The sequence below is a fragment of the Arachis hypogaea genome, chromosome 17 (genome assembly GCF_003086295.3).
Source record: "Arachis hypogaea cultivar Tifrunner chromosome 17, arahy.Tifrunner.gnm2.J5K5, whole genome shotgun sequence".
Lineage (NCBI taxonomy): Eukaryota > Viridiplantae > Streptophyta > Magnoliopsida > Fabales > Fabaceae > Arachis > Arachis hypogaea.
Window position 1 is genome coordinate 2,894,297 of NC_092052.1, and position 16,287 is coordinate 2,910,583.

A 16,287-nucleotide genomic window follows, 5' to 3' on the forward strand; every position below is an offset into this window, starting at 1 on the left:
AAGGTTTTGCGCGAGCACCTTGAAGCTTGGCAATAGTGGAACTTCTCAATAGCGATTGAGAAAGAAAGTGGACGTAGGACAAGGATTGTGCCGAACCACTCTAAATAACGTTTGCATCTCCCAAACTCATCTCTTTAATATTATTGTCTTTTACCTTTGAGCAAATAAATTGTGATCGAAAAGTAGCTTCGTAAGTACTTAAGGAGTGGCTTAAGTCCGATTGGTGAAAAGCGTGATCAATTTATTTGAGTTGGTGTCTATTGGAAAGTAAAAGCTCCTTATAAATGCTTAGCAATTGAGTTAAGCTCTTGGAAAAATACTAGTACAATAACACTTTTGTATATTGTCTTTAACTTTTCGTAAAAAGATTCATTGTTGTTGCAATACTCAATTCACCCCCCCCTCTTGAGTAATTGTGCATAGGTTCTACAAGTGGCATCAGAGCTTAACCCTTTGAAAGACTTAACCGTTTAAGGGAAAAGATCATGGCAAGCACAAGCTTTAACAACAACAACACTAGTGAAGGTAACTCAACCGCTAGACCTCCTCTTTTTAGCGGAACAAATTACTCTTATTGGAAAAATAAGATGAGAATTTGGATCCGTTCTCAAGATGTGAGAATTTGGAAAGTGATTGAGAATGGAAATCACATTCCAACAAAGACAGCAAGCGCTAAAGAAGGAGAAGTCTCCGTCTTAAAGCAAGTACCGAAAAGAGAAGATGAATATAGTGACGATGATTGGAAGAAAGTGGCAATGAATGATAAAGCCATCAACTTCATTCATTGTGCACTTAACGAGCATGATTATATGAAGATCTCTACATGTGAAACCGCTAAAGAGATTTGGGATAAACTCCAAATCACTTACGAAGGAACCGACCATGTTAAAGAATCAAAGGTATTCATGTTGGTTCATGAGTGGGAAAATTTCAAAATGAAAGATGAAGAGAGCATTGAAGAAGCTCTTGAAAGACTCTCCAAGATCTTCAACAATATAAGCATGCTTGGCACAAAATACAATGATAAACAAATTGTGACCAAGGTGCTTACAAGCCTTACACCAAAATGGAACTCCAAAGTGAACGCCATTGTGGAAGGAAGACTCTATGATCAACTTACATTCGATCAACTACGAGGTAATCTTCTCACCTATGAAATGACTATGCTAAATAGACAAAAAGGTGAAGAAAGCAAGAAGAAAAGTCTCGCCCTTAAAACAACATCACTACAAGAAGAGAGTGATGATAATGAAGAAGAAGGAGATGAAGAATTTGCACTCTTATTGAAAAGATTCAATAAGTTTGCAATGAAGAAAAACTTCAAGAGCAAAACAAAGGTACCAAAATGCTATGAGTGTGGAGAAGTTGGACACATCAAACCCAATTGTCCAAAACTTCAAAAGGAGGACAAAAACAAGAAATTTAAGAAGAAGGAGAAAGCATACATATCATGGGAGAATGAGGATGAATCCGACTCCGATGACGATGAGGTTGCAAATCTTTGCTTAATGGCAAGCGAAGAAAAGGTTAGTGATGACAATTTCACTTCTTTTAATTTACAAGATGAATATGATGCCTTACTTGAGGTGTACACAAAACTTACCCAAGATTATTCTCTCCTAAAGAAAAAGAATGTGGATCTTTTAAAACAAAATGAGATGTTGAAAAACGAGAATATCAATCTTGGAAAAGATAAGTGTAGCACAAGTAGTGATCCATACAAATCTTGTAAAATGCATGAAAATGAAATTACAAATCTTAAGAACACTTTAGCTAAGTTCAATGAATCTTCAAAGAACTTAGATAAAATGTTGAAAAACCAAAAGCATGTTCATAATAAGGAAGGTTTAGGTTTTGAAAAAGAAAAATTTAAAAATGCTAAAACTCCTATTAGGCAACCGCAAGCCCAAAAGGCAAGCATGCCTAAAAGGAATGAAGCCTTTAAACATCCTCCTCAACATGCTTCATTTAGAAATTATAATCACAATGCATATAGATCAAAAGATGTTGCATTTAGGAAACAACCTAGGCAACCATTTAGAAACATGCATAGGATGCATAATCCAAATGTCATATGTCATTATTGTAATAAAGTAGGTCATATAGCACCCGTATGCTTTACTAGAATTAAACATATAAACTTTCGTAGTCAAGATACGAGATGGGCACCTTATGGGCATTATGCTCATACTAACCATCAAGGACCCAAATTCACTTGGGTACCTAAATTCCAATTTTAATTGTGTTGTAGGTACGTGTTGGAGCTAAGGATACAAATTGGTATGTTGATAGTGGATGCTCCAAACACATGACCGGCGATGAATCAAAGTTCACCGCAATAGAGCCTACAAACGGAGGAAACGTGATCTATGGAGACAACAACACCGGCAAAGTAATCGGCGTTGGAAAAGTTGGTAAAAATCCTTCTACCTCCATAGATAATGTTATACTTGTCAAAGGTCTCAAACATAATCTCATTAGTGTTAGCCAACTTTGTGACAAAGGAAACTTAGTCACCTTTGATTCAAAATGTTGCTTAATAAAAAGGCAAGACACTAATGAAATTGTGCTAATTGGGCACCGTGTTGACAATGTATACATGATTAATCTAATATGATTTGTTTGAATTCATTATATTTATATTGCTATCTTTGTATCTCTTACTAACTTAAGCATTGGAGATATCCAATTAGCCATTGTTTTGTAGGTTTATGGGTTGATGAATGAGTGATTAATCTTGAGGTAGATTGAAGAATTTGAAGAATATAAAGAATGGAGGATCAACAAATTGAAGTTTATAATGGTTTAAGTAAGTATATACATGATGGAATTCAAAGGATTGAAGAAAGAACCACCAAAGGATGAAAATTTGGTGATTTTGGGCAAAATGATGCATATTGCATCGATGCAACCAAGCTCTGCATCGATGCAAAGCACACGACGTGCCATGTGCATCGATGCAAGGCCTATTGCATCGATGCAAACACGACGACTTTGCACAAAAACACGTAAATTTGGCCTTTTTTGAGCAACAAAACCCCACTTTTTCATCATCTTCAACCTCACAACTCATATCCCCACTTCTAACCTCCATAACCTCCAAAAACAAGCTCACATATAGCTTCATATAACTCACAAAACCTTGATACCCACTACAAACAAATTACATATTTTGAAATCCCCACATTCTCCTCTACAAAACCCATAAAACAAAATCATCCACAATGCCTAGAATCAAGAGAACCGTCAAGAAGTCAAAAGGCTCTTCAAGTGTGGTTCCACCTCCAAATGATCATCCTTTGGCAAGGTACTTTGCCTCTAATGAAGACCTTCAATTCTATGAAGCAAGGCTCGCCGGAAGAAAGGAAATTCCTCCGAGGTATTTGGATCCGACTCTTCTTGTCATTCATAACTTTGATACTCTTAAGGCTATTCTAGTTCATCAAGGCCTCATGGATTTTGTTCAAATTAAGAGTAAATATTATCCGGATTTAGTTGCCATAGCCTATAGTACACTCATGATTGAGGTTCATGAGGAAGATGAATCAAATTTCACATTATTCTTCAAGATAGGAAGAAAGGATTATAGGCTAGATGGTGATGAGTTAGCCACCATTTGGGAGTTGCCAAATCAAGGTGACTTATTTCAAGGTGGTAAAACCCCAATTGATGAATGGGGTTATTCAAAAGACAATGCCATGCAATTGTTCAACCTTGTACAAGGAGCTCACTCCAAAATTAGTTGCAATTCAATGAGTGCGGAACATAGAACTTTGTTATATCTAGTCACCTATGTATTGCAACCTAGAATATCCGGGCATGCGAATGTAAATGATGAAGATTTGATTATCATGTGGGCTATGATGAATGGGATTAAGATTAATTGGCCATACTTTATAGTACAACATATGATTAGGCTCAAGATGAAGGATAGGAATGGTGGATTAGGATTCCTTTGCCTATGGTCTAAAGTCTTTGATTATGTTGATATTGATGTATCAAATGAGATTGTCAAGGAAGTACCACCTCAATCTTGTATCAACACTCATCTTCTCAACAAAATGGGAAGAAGAAATGTTGATGAACAAGGTCCTCAAGAGCAAGCTCCTCCACAAGCACCTCAAGCTCAAGAACCACCCTCCTTGGTTGATGTAATGAGAGAATTACAATCCATCAACCAAAACATCCAAAGGATTGACGTAGAGCATGGTAGGCAACTTGAAGCACTTAATCGTCGTGTGTCTCGTGTAGATCATCGCACGGGTCGCTTGGATCGTCGTATTGACGACTTATATGAGCATCTCGGCATCCACCTACCGTATGAAGAGGATACTGATGATGATGAAGACCAAGATTGATTATCTCCTCTTCATCAAGTCACTTTTTATTGCTTTATGTTTATTTGATTATATGAACTGTTAAACTAACTCCTAGTAAGCTAAGGATTTCTATTATGGTTTAAATACTTTGATATTTCCTTCATAATTTTGTTTAATGATTAATGCTTGTATGCTTATTTGGTGAATAACTCAAAATAGGCTTGGTACCCCTATTTTAAGTTAATGTGCATGCTTTAATATATTTCACTTCTTTAGGGGGAATTATGCATGCTTGTTTTATATATAAAAAGAAGAAATCAAATTCTTTTTGAAAGGGGGAATATCTCATCCTTGAAATTAATAGAGAAATTGAACTTAAAAAAAAAAAAAAAAAAAAAAATCCTTGTTTTATGCATGCTTCTATGACACATTTCAAACTCCTTTCTTTTTGATAATGTCAAAAGGGGGAAGAGAAGTTTGAGGATATTTGAAATCTTGAACTTTTGAAAAAGAAGAAGTTTGAGGATTTGATTTAAAAAAAAAATAAGTTTGCGAAACAATGATTTCAAAAAGACTTCCGCTAAGCTATAAAACTTTTGATATCTAAATCGTTTTCTTTGAAAAACGCCCTTTAAGGGAACAAATGCACATATTTAGGGGGAACTCCTGCAAAATTTTTGAAAGAAGTCTTCTCCAAAGTTTTCTATAAAACAAAGTGCATTATTGTTGCTTTCAAAATCATTTATAAATGCATATCCTCAAAATTGGTTTGTCATTATCAAAAAGGGGGAAATTGTAAATCATGTTGCTTGTATGCGAAGTTTGTATTCGTAGGTTTTGATGAATGACAAACCAACAAACGATATGAAAGACAAACCAACAAACAACTTGAATGAACAAGCATGTTGAAAGATCAACCAACTTCAACGTTGAGGAATGAAGAGTTGAAAGCAACACAACAACAACAAGAAACTCAAGTCCACAACATTTGAAGACAAGTATAGTGTCTTAGGACTTAGGTAACTTCTTGTTAAGAACCAATTGCTAAATCTCTCAACACACACTCACAAAAATGTTTTGATTATCATTTCATATGCACATCTTGCAATTCGATGCTAGCCAAATGGTTTAAAAAACTTGTTTTCAAAAGTACAAAAGCATAGGAATTGACTCCAACAAGTTTGAGATCAATCCTAAGCATTTTGAAGTGATTTTAAGCCATTCTTTAAGGTTTGCATCGATGCACACTCATCTTGCATCGATGCAAAGCATGCAACGACTTGTTGCATCGATGCAAAGATGTTTGCATCGATGCAACCTAGCTGAAAATTCAAATTTCAGCTTCAAAGACACATTTGCATCGATGCAAAGTGTTATGCATCGATGCAAATGATTCAAAAACATAAAAAAACGGCTAGTTTTGATAAAACGGCTTCATCCCATTAACTCCCCAACGTCTCTAAGGTTTGGGGAGTCTATAAATAGATGGATTGAAGCCTTATTTCACACACGTGAGTATTTGCAAATGATCTTGTTCATATTCTTTCATTCTACACATTTTTAAGGTGTTATAATACACAAATTTGAGAGAGCAATATCAATTGGTTCAATAGTGCTAAACCTGTAATCATACACTCTTCTAGAGAGTACTCATTTCATCTCAACAATTCTTTGAGAATTGTTTTTTCTTGTTACACTTTGTAAATTGGAGTGTGATCTCCAAGGTTGAGTCAAAAGTTATAAACACTATAGTCGGTGAGGATACCAAAGAGGTATACTAAGTACTCAAGGCAAATCTTAGAGAAGGTATCTCTAAGTGGAGTGGGTTAGTATACGAGTGGTGATCATATACCGTGAGGTGTTAGAAACTAAGGACTCGGATTGTAAAAGGTTTTGCGCGAGCACCTTGAAGCTTGGCAATAGTGGAACTTCTCAATAGCGATTGAGAAAGAAAGTGGACGTAGGACAAGGATTGTGCCGAACCACTCTAAATAACGTTTGCATCTCCCAAACTCATCTCTTTAATATTATTGTCTTTTACCTTTGAGCAAATAAATTGTGATCGAAAAGTAGCTTCGTAAGTACTTAAGGAGTGGCTTAAGTCCGATTGGTGAAAAGCGTGATCAATTTATTTGAGTTGGTGTCTATTGGAAAGTAAAAGCTCCTTATAAATGCTTAGCAATTGAGTTAAGCTCTTGGAAAAATACTAGTACAATAACACTTTTGTATATTGTCTTTAACTTTTCGTAAAAAGATTCATTGTTGTTGCAATACTCAATTCACCCCCCCCTCTTGAGTAATTGTGCATAGGTTCTACAGAGTGTGGACGATCTTTTCCCATCAAACCTGTGGTGCCTCAAGTTTAAGGATTCTACTTGGGTTTGGAGTATATGTGGAAGCATGTTCTGCCACCGATCAAATCCCTTAATAGTCCCACACGATGGCAAATTGTACATCTTTGGGGGTCATGAAGTAGGTGCACATTGGGTTGAGATCTATAGCCTAAAATCAGGTCTTTGGGAAAAAAGGGAAGTGCCCAATTCTGCTCTCTTGCCAGATCTCACGTGCCCTCCTAGCTCTTACTTTTTTTGGGAGGATAGCAACAAGAGTCACAAGAAGACCCGCATTGTATTGTATTCTGTTGATTATAAGTATAACCGTCAGTGGCTCATGTCATATGACGTCAAGGCTAACAGCTGGGAAGCAGTTGAATGCAATTTTCCGTCAGTTCCTGAAGCTTGTTCTCGAAAAGTAGTTTGGTTGGGATGCAGCCATTATCTTCTGATTGTTGACTTCGGTGAAATGGGGTGGACGTGGTATATTTATGACTTGTCCAAGAAGAAGCTTGTGGCAGTAGTGCCCATAGATGATTTGGACAACAGTGGGATGGTATCAAATATTTTTTGTTGCCCCCACACTAGCAAAGAAAGTTTGATCTATGTATTGATGGAATTCGATGAAAGGGCTTTCGAGAAAGGGTCAAATCTTCCTCAGCTTGTTCCTTATGCCAGAGTCAGGCTCCAACTCAAACCCTTTTCTGCCAAGATTGAATCCAAGAGTTATCTTAGAGTTGATCCTCATTACCAATGCTATATGTGAGTATGCGCTTCTCTTTAAACTTGTTTCACCCTATCCATTGATTGAGCTTTGATATTTACTTCTTTAACTCGGTGGACAGATTTGCTGCTGGAGTTGAAGGCAATAAAGAGAAGACTGTAGTTTAGTATACCGGTGTGGTCGATATTAGGAATTAGGATTTCACCATCAATGACAAGTAGCCAAAGAAAGAAGTGATGGATACCAAAGTCATATGAAAGCTCTGGCCACCTTGAATCCAACTTTGTTGCCAAGACATGCATGCCAATCTGCCTTTCTACAAGTATAGAAATATTTTGTAAGCTATGTATTTACCTCTTTGGCCAACATCTCCCAAGTCTAAGTGCAATTGAGATGTATATACTCTTTTATCATGATTTTGAGATATTAGAATCTTCAACTTTCGCTAAGTACTAATGTGACTTGTATCATATGGAGCACAAGATGTTACCTCCTTACAGATCATACTACTAAAACTATACGCTGTATCAAATAGTTCATAACATGGAATTTTTATCTTCATTTATATCTAGAAATAAACAACTTTTATTAAATATGATGGTGGCGTGAGGACGACTTCTCACTTCATCACGGGTCTTCGATATCACCCTTTATGGCCCATTTTTGAAACTTGAGAGATAAGTTTTGCAATCAGTGATGATTTTGTATCTAGTCGAATGGTGGTTCTTTTGGTTTGGACTTTGGAAAGGTTGTAGTAGTGGTAATATTTTAGTAGACTTTTTTAGGTTGTGGTTTCTTTCTATACTCCACAATGACGATTTCTTGCCGAATCGTTTGAGTTTTACAATTCAGCATCCTATGAGATTTCCTGCTGACATTATTATCCAGTAAGATTTTATCCAGTAAAATATCAGATGCTTTTTTGAAAAATTGAGCGTTATTCTTGAAGGAGATGAATTTTTTTTTATTTCCAGTTTCAGAGCTGGTGTGATTGCAACTTGAGGTTTTTGAAGAGAAGATAGGAAGGGAGAGTTTTAAACCTAGTAATAGGTCGTTAAGGAATTTCGTGTCAAACATTTTTGTCCCCCAAAAAATTTATTACGTTCAAGTTCCTAAACTTTATAAAGGTAAGACATATAAGTCTTTCTATCACACTTTTGATAATTTATTTGTCTAAGTGAAAATAGATCTAACTAGAATTTATATGTCTTATATAAAATGGAGAAGTATAGCGTAAAGATCTCATAATGTACACTGTATAGAGATAAAGAAATTTTGTTTTATGCTGGACATTCATAGATGGCTTGTATGTTGGAGTAGCGGCTTTGTTTGCTGGGTTAAGAGTTCTCTCCGTAACGTGATGGCAAAGGGCAACAGAATTGCCTGGGCTGACGGACATAGCGAATAGGCTGATGAGTAGACTCCTCATGCTATGGCTAATGCGTGGCCTCTTGTTGGATTTTAGCGGCACGAGTTCGTTGGCTACATAGAGGTGTATTTGTATGAGGGTGAGATATTAGGAGTGTTAATATTTTGAAGGGAATAGTATATTAAAATAGGAAATCTTAGGCTTTTGGCCCCTTTGTATAGAAAAAAAAGATATTGTTCATATCTGGTTCAAAAAGATAAAGTCAGGCCCATTAAGTATAAAGGTTCACCAAGAGTTTCCACTTATCCGACCTCAACAAAAAGGTTCAGCTTTACTTATCTGAATAAGCAACTACTTTTTTGAATTTTTCCTACTATCTCTATTTTCTCTAAAAGATACATTATAACAAACTCTCAAGTTAATAAATACACTGATACCCCTTATGTATATTTATGTTATAATCTACTAAAAAACACGCGTAAAATCTTTGCTAACTTAAGCATTTGAATCTTTTGCAGGTACCACCTCCCACCTCCTGATGACGAACTCGGATAGCGGCACCTCGGCGCAAAGACAAATCGGGCGCTGCCTGCCTGCCTCACACGAAGTCTGGACCTCACGTTTAGACCCAAGTCACTGTTTCAGATAACTTTCGAAACAGATATCTAATTTTTCCTTCTTTATATTTATGGAGCTTTTTTCTAGATGGGGGTGTCTAAAATGAGAATATGAAACCAACAATTTTATGTGCATTAAATATGTCACTTTTATAAACTATTAGATTTTATAAAATAAAAATTAAATAATGTTATAAAAAATATTGAAAGACTTTAATTAATATAGAGCATATTACTGCAGAAATAATAACATTTTTATTTTTAGAGTAAATTTAAATAAACAATACAGAACATATCAACATATAAAAAAAATATAAATCTTTTTTATTATTAAATTTAATAAGTATGGAGTAACATTTTTTATTATGTTAAAAATAAATTCACATTAAGATTTTTTATTTCAATATGTAAAATATAAAATAATTAAATTTTATTTATATTACTTGGCATATGATAAATTATTTTAGTTTAAGATAAAAAAATATCTTATATATTTATTTTTTAAAATATTACTACATAATATAAAATTATATAAATATTATTAAAATACATACTATTCAAAAGATTACATATATATATATATATATATATATATATATATATATATATATATATATATATATATATTTTAAATTAAGAGTGAGACATAAATCTAAGACCTCTATGTAAGGAGAAAAAACTATGTCATTTAACCTATATATAATTCGTTGGCTCAAAAAATTACATATATATTATTAGTTTTTGTAAGAAAATAATAATTCCATAATATTTAATTTGTTGGTTGTTTTATTTATATTTTCAACAAAATAATAGAAACAGAAAATAAACAATAATATTGTTTCTTTAATAATTTTAAATATCTATAAAAATTATTCTGGTTGAGATAAAACTGGTACATAAAAGGTTTTAAGTTATGTTATTATTTTCACATTAGACAATTTTAGTTGCGGGTCGAGATAGGAATAAGAAGCAATTATATTTATAGAATAAATGATCAAATTAGTCCCTAAAAGATCACTTGTTTTACAAATTGGTCCTCAAAAGATTTTTTAAATCAAATTCGTCATTTAAAAAATTTAAATTAGTCATATTAGTCCTTCCATCATTTTGTTTATTGATGGTGTCAAAATTTGCTAATGTGACACGTTAAGTGATATCCCAACACACACCTAGGAGCCTTAATTGACTATCAACATGATTAGTTTATGAAATTAGATTAATCAAAACCTAATTGAGGGGAGAACTTGAAACATTGAAATTTTTTAAGTTGGGATTGATTTAATCTAATGTCATAAACTAATCATGTTAATAGTCAATTAACACTCGCTACAACATTTTGGGTCTATGACTATGGTTTTTTTGTCACATTTTTTTTACAAATAAAAAAATCTATAGTCACAATTTTTTGAAAAAATGGTGACCATAGAGTACCTATGGTCACGATTTTTTACAGTGACCAAAAAGGATTTATGGTCACGGTTTTTTAAAAAAGGTGACTTAAAAGGGTCTTTGGTCACGGTTTTGGGAGTGATCAAAAGGGGTCTATGGTCATGGTTTTGAAGGGTGATCTAAAAGGGTCTACGGTCACGGTTTTGGGGTGACCTAAAGGGATCTATGGTCATAGTTTTTTACAATGACAAAAAAGAATCTATGGTCACGGTTTTTCAAAAAGAGTGACTTAAAAGAGTCTATGGTTACGATTTTGGGGGATAACCTAAAGGGGTCTATGGTCACGGTTTTGGGAGTGAGCTAAAGGAGTCTATGGTCACGATTTTTCGAAAGGGTGACCTAAAATGGGTCTATGGTCACGGTATTGGAGAGTGACCTAAGGGTCTATGGTCACGGTTTTGGGAGGTGACCTACAGGAGTCTATAGTCACTGTTTTAGGGGGTGACCTAAAGAGGTCTGTGGTCACGGTTTTGAAAAGGGTCTACGGTCACTGTTTTTCAAAAAGATAACCTAAAAGGGTCTATAGTCACGGTTTTGGGGATGATCTAAAAGGGTCTATGAACACGGTTTTGGGGGGGGTGATCTAAAATTGCTATAATCACAGTTTTGGGGGTGACCTAAAAAGGTCTATGGTCACAATTTTGAAAGTGACCTAAAGGTATCTGCGATCACGGTTCTAAAAGGTGACCTAAAATGGTCTATGGTCACGATTTAAAAAAAAAGCGATCTAAAATGATTAAGTTGAATACTATTAATTTTAAATTAAAAAATTATTTAAAACTTAAAACTAATTAGTAAGTTGACAACTAAATATTATATTTTTAATATAATTTAAGTAAATTATGATTGATTTTTAATTATTATTCTACCTTCTAATTTTATTAAAATTTCTCCACTATTCTAATCCTAACCCTAATCCTAACTCTAATTACTATTCAAGAATATTTTTGTAACTAAATCAGATTTTGATCATTTGAATATAAATTAATTAAGATTCTTAAATAATTTTTTTATAATTTTGGGTATTTCATATATTTAAAATTTTAAAATTTTAATAATTAAAAACTAATGATAATTTTATATAATTTATTTTAAATATTAAAATTTTTTATTTAATTTTATAAATAAAAAATTAAATATAATATTTTTAACTTTAACTTAAAAAATTATTTAAAATTTAAAATTAATTAATAACTTAATAATTAAAAATTAAAAAACAAATTAATAATTGAATAATATTTTTAAAATGATTTTAAAAAAATTAAATTAAATTTTAAATTACTCTATATCCTACTTGATTAAAATTATTAAATCCTAACCTACCCTATCCCTCACCTACCCTTACCCCCTCAGCCCCTTCCCCACGGTTAGAAAGAAAGAAAGAAAGAAAGGAAGGAAGAAAGAAAAGAGACGCCGGCGCCGGCGGGGATGGGTGTCGCCGTCGTCGTTACAGAACCGAGAAGGAGAGGGAGGAAACGTTGAGAGAGAGGAACGTCGTCGAGCCAAACGCGAGAGAGAGAGGGGGCCACCGCAATCCACGCCGCCGCTGGAGGGATCGTAGCACGTCGCTGCTGCCGTCAAGATCGCGGTCGTCGCCGTCCATTGTCGCTGTCGCGTCGCCATTGAAGAAGAGAGGGAGAAGAGAACGCAGGCCAGTGGCCCAGGGGGAGGAGTTGCCGCCGTTCGTGCCTCCCGTCGCCGTTGCGGTCTCGCCGTCGCCGCTGTTTGGGTAGTCACCGGAGGGAGCCGTGGCTGTCCGCGCCGCCGTCGGAGCTGCTGCTCCATTCCGTCGCTGTCTGCGTGCTCGGGTATGTTTGTTCCCTCTTCCTCTGACCCCTTCACCCAACAATGTACCAAATTCCTAAGCTAAAAACCCCTTCACTTTTTGCTTGCTGTGTTAGATGTTTCTTGCTGGATTTATTTAACTTTTTGCTTTGCTGCTGGTTGCTGTGTATTTCAAATCTTGCTGCTATGTTGCTAGTTTGTTAAATGGTTAAGTTGCTAATTGTTGCTGTGTTAGTTGTTTCTAGTTGAATTTAGTTGTTTCTAGTTGCTAATTACTCAATCATTATAGTTTTCTATGTTTCAGCTGCAATGGACTAAGCAGTAAGATGCCTTTGTTTATTGTTTCTATCTTGGATGATTGTTCTTTCGGTGGATAGGACCTTAACTGGCATGATTTGATTGTTTACATTAACATTTACAGCAAAATATATAATATTGCTTAGCATGTTTAGTGATAAATATCCAACTATCTATATGTTAAGCATAAGCCTAATCTAATTAATTAATTTCCAGCAAAATAAGGTTCAAAAGATATGGATGCATTGAATCCTTCTTGGAGAAAGAAACATCGAATCCTTCTTGGAAGCTCTCCTTACCGCATGTACTTGTGGGGACCCTTTCATCATTTCTATTTGGATACCATCTTGGGTTTGTGCTTTATAGTTTCTCCTTTGCATTCTTCCTTGACTTTGATTGGTAGTCCAGTTAACTTTTCAATATTGATCCTCTGTTTTTTGTTTTATCCAGAGTAGTTAATGAACCACTTGAAAGCATATCTAGGGATCTTGGCTTCCGGGGAAATATCTTGGCAGAAGGTGAAACTAAAAATTCCAATACCATGCTTAATTTGATGCATTCTTAAAAGTTTCAAATAATTTGATCTGGTTTGATTTGTTTATTTATTGTTGTGTGGTTTTGAATGAAGGTCTGGTGGCGAGCATGTGTCTTGGTGGTGCGTTAATTGGAAGTCTATTCAGTGGCTGGATTGCTGATGCAGTTGGGTGTCGTAGGGCTTTCCGGTTGTGTGCTTTGCCAATGATAATTGGCGCTTCGATGAGGTTATATTTCTAAAGCCAGTATATTCTCTTCATCTTTAATATCCTAGGTTTCAATGCATCTTTTTAGGCTATTTTTATTTTCTCTTTTCTGTTTTCCAGAGTTGCTTTTTCTGAAACATCTGACCCCACTCTGATTTAAATTTAGTCAAGTAGCAGATTCCCTTGTTCTCAAATGTGAATCCTTATGGCTAGTTCTCAGTGAAAATTTCTGTGTTTTTAATTTTTCAGTGCAGCAATAAACAACTTGTTTGGTATGCTTGTAGGATGGTTATTTGTTGGGACTGGCCTGGGTCTGGGCCCTCCTGCTGTTGCTCTGTATGTGACGGAGGCATGAATATGGTTGCATCTGCCTAATTGAGTAGGCTGAAAATTTACTTGATTATTCGTGAGATCACAATATTTGGTGGATGGTAGGTTTCTCCTGCTTTTGTACGGGGTACCTATGGAGCCTTAATCCAGATTGCAACTTGCCTTGATATATTGGGACCTTTATTGATCGGAATCCCTGTCAAAGAAATCTCTGGATGGTATGATTTAAATTTGAAATCATGTTATATACTTATTACTAGTCATATGCGATGTTAAATAGACCCTTTTTTGGGCCTCAGGTGGCGGGTGTGTTTCGGGGCATCTACTATTCCTGCTGGCATACTTGTTCTGGGAATGGTCTTCTGTGCAGAGAGTCCACATTGGTTATACAAGGTTGGCAGCTAATATTAGATTTAGATGAAATTTTCTCTGTTATCATCGTTTTATTATAACTTATTGCTGAATCCCATGAAATATGTAATGTTGATAATACAAATTGTTTAAGAGTTCCTCTTATGTTGCCTTTGAATGTATGCTTGATATCAATAAGTGAAAGCTTGAATATGCCTTGTTATGCTGCTGTTGTATCTGTTTACTCTCTCATTGTAGTGTTGGTTTAAGTTTGTCGGTAAAAACGTTGAAGAATATATATGTCCTAGGGTTTGTAGTTCTCCAAAGCTTCTCTTCACTTATTTGCTTGTTCTCATTGTTCTATTTAAAACCTGACTTTTATGGGCGTGAATAAAACATTATCCATAACCGCATCTCTTCTAGCCTCGTCAACGTCAGGTATAAATAAAATAGTATTGATCTTCACTGGTCAGTGAGACAGAAGATCATTCATTACCTAGTGTTTGTAGCTTTTGAATGTTCCTTTTTGCTTCTCTTCATTGCATTTTCATTCCTGTATCTCTCTGGTTTCCATACTTCACATAACACCTGGTGGTTTCTCTCTATGATTATGTAGCAAGGAAGAATTGCTAAAGCAGAAGCCACATTTGAGAGGCTTCTGATGGGTGCTTCAGAAGCAAAATTTGCTATTTGCTATGTCAGAATTATCTAAGTAGATAGAGGAGATGACACTGATCCTGTGAAGCTCTTAGGATTATCTAAATGTAATATATATTTTGATGTGTTTTGTACTTTTTGAAACGAGACTTTATTTGGTATTACATGTAATGGATAAATTACACTCTATTTTGATTTGTGTTGTTTGGACTAAAAACATATCTAGCTTATAATGTAACTTTTATGATTTAGATTTCTTGAATTTCTCATTTTTAGATTTATTTTGTGATTATCATTTTGGGATGTGATTATACTTTTAAAAAAAAATTAAATCTCATAAAATAAAATAGGCTATGGTCACGGTTTTACAAAAAGGTGATTATAGATAAGCTATGGTGGCTATGGTCATGGTTTTAAGGTGGGGTGACTATACAGGCTATGGTCATGGTGAAAGCCGTAGCCATAGATAAGGCTATGGTCACGGTTTTAAGGTGGGGCGATCATAGATAAGGTTATGGTTACGGTTTTAAAGTGGGGGTGCTGATGAGCGGATAATTTATACGCTTTTTGGAATTGTTTTTAGGTAGTTTTTAGTAGGATCTAACTACTTTTAGGGATGTTTTCATTAGTTTTTATGTTAAATTCACATTTCTGGACTTTACTATGAGTTTGTGTGTTTTCTGTGATTTGAGGTAATTTTTGGCTGAAATTGAGGGACCTGAGCAAAACTCTGATAAGAAGGCTGACAAAGGACTGCTGATGCTGTTGGATTCTGACCTCCCTGCACTCGAAATGAATTTTCTGGAGCTACAGAACTCCAAATGTTGCGCTCTCAATGGCGTTGGAAAGTAGACATCTAGAGCTTTCCAGCAATATATAATAGTTTATACTTTATTCGAGATTAGACGACGCAAACTGGCGCTCAACGCTAGTTCCATGCTGCATTCTGGAGTCAAACGCCAGAAACACGTCACGAACTAGAGTTGAACGCCAAAAACATGTTACAACTTGGCGTTCAACTCCAAAAGAAGCTTCTGCACGTGTAAAGCTCAAGCTCAGCCCAAGCACACACTAAGTGGGCCCCGGAAGTGAATTTCTGCATTAATTACTTATTTCTGTAAATCCTAGAAGCTAGTTTAGTATAAATAGAACTTTTAACTATTGTACTAGGCGTCTAGTCTTTTGACCATTGGTCCTTTTTCCCTATTCTCGAATTCTTATGCTAATTATGGGGGCTGGCCATTCGGCCATGCCTGGACCATCACTTATATATTTTCAACGGTGGAGTTTCTACACACCATAGATTAAGGGTGTGG

General features: G+C 35.2%; 1 protein-coding gene across 1 annotated transcript; it reads left to right on the plus strand.

Annotated features, from left to right (window-relative positions):
- Positions 1 to 12,437: 12,437 nt before the first annotated feature.
- On the plus strand, positions 12,438 to 15,233 carry LOC112765966 (probable plastidic glucose transporter 2; the record flags this gene model as incomplete). The annotated part of the gene is made up of 7 exons (XM_072223284.1): positions 12,438 to 12,619; positions 13,110 to 13,244; positions 13,344 to 13,411; positions 13,522 to 13,654; positions 13,883 to 14,181; positions 14,263 to 14,356; positions 14,931 to 15,233. Coding segments are annotated over 5 exons (624 nt in total), but the record flags the coding sequence as incomplete, so codon positions are not given.
- Positions 15,234 to 16,287: the final 1,054 nt, after the last annotated feature.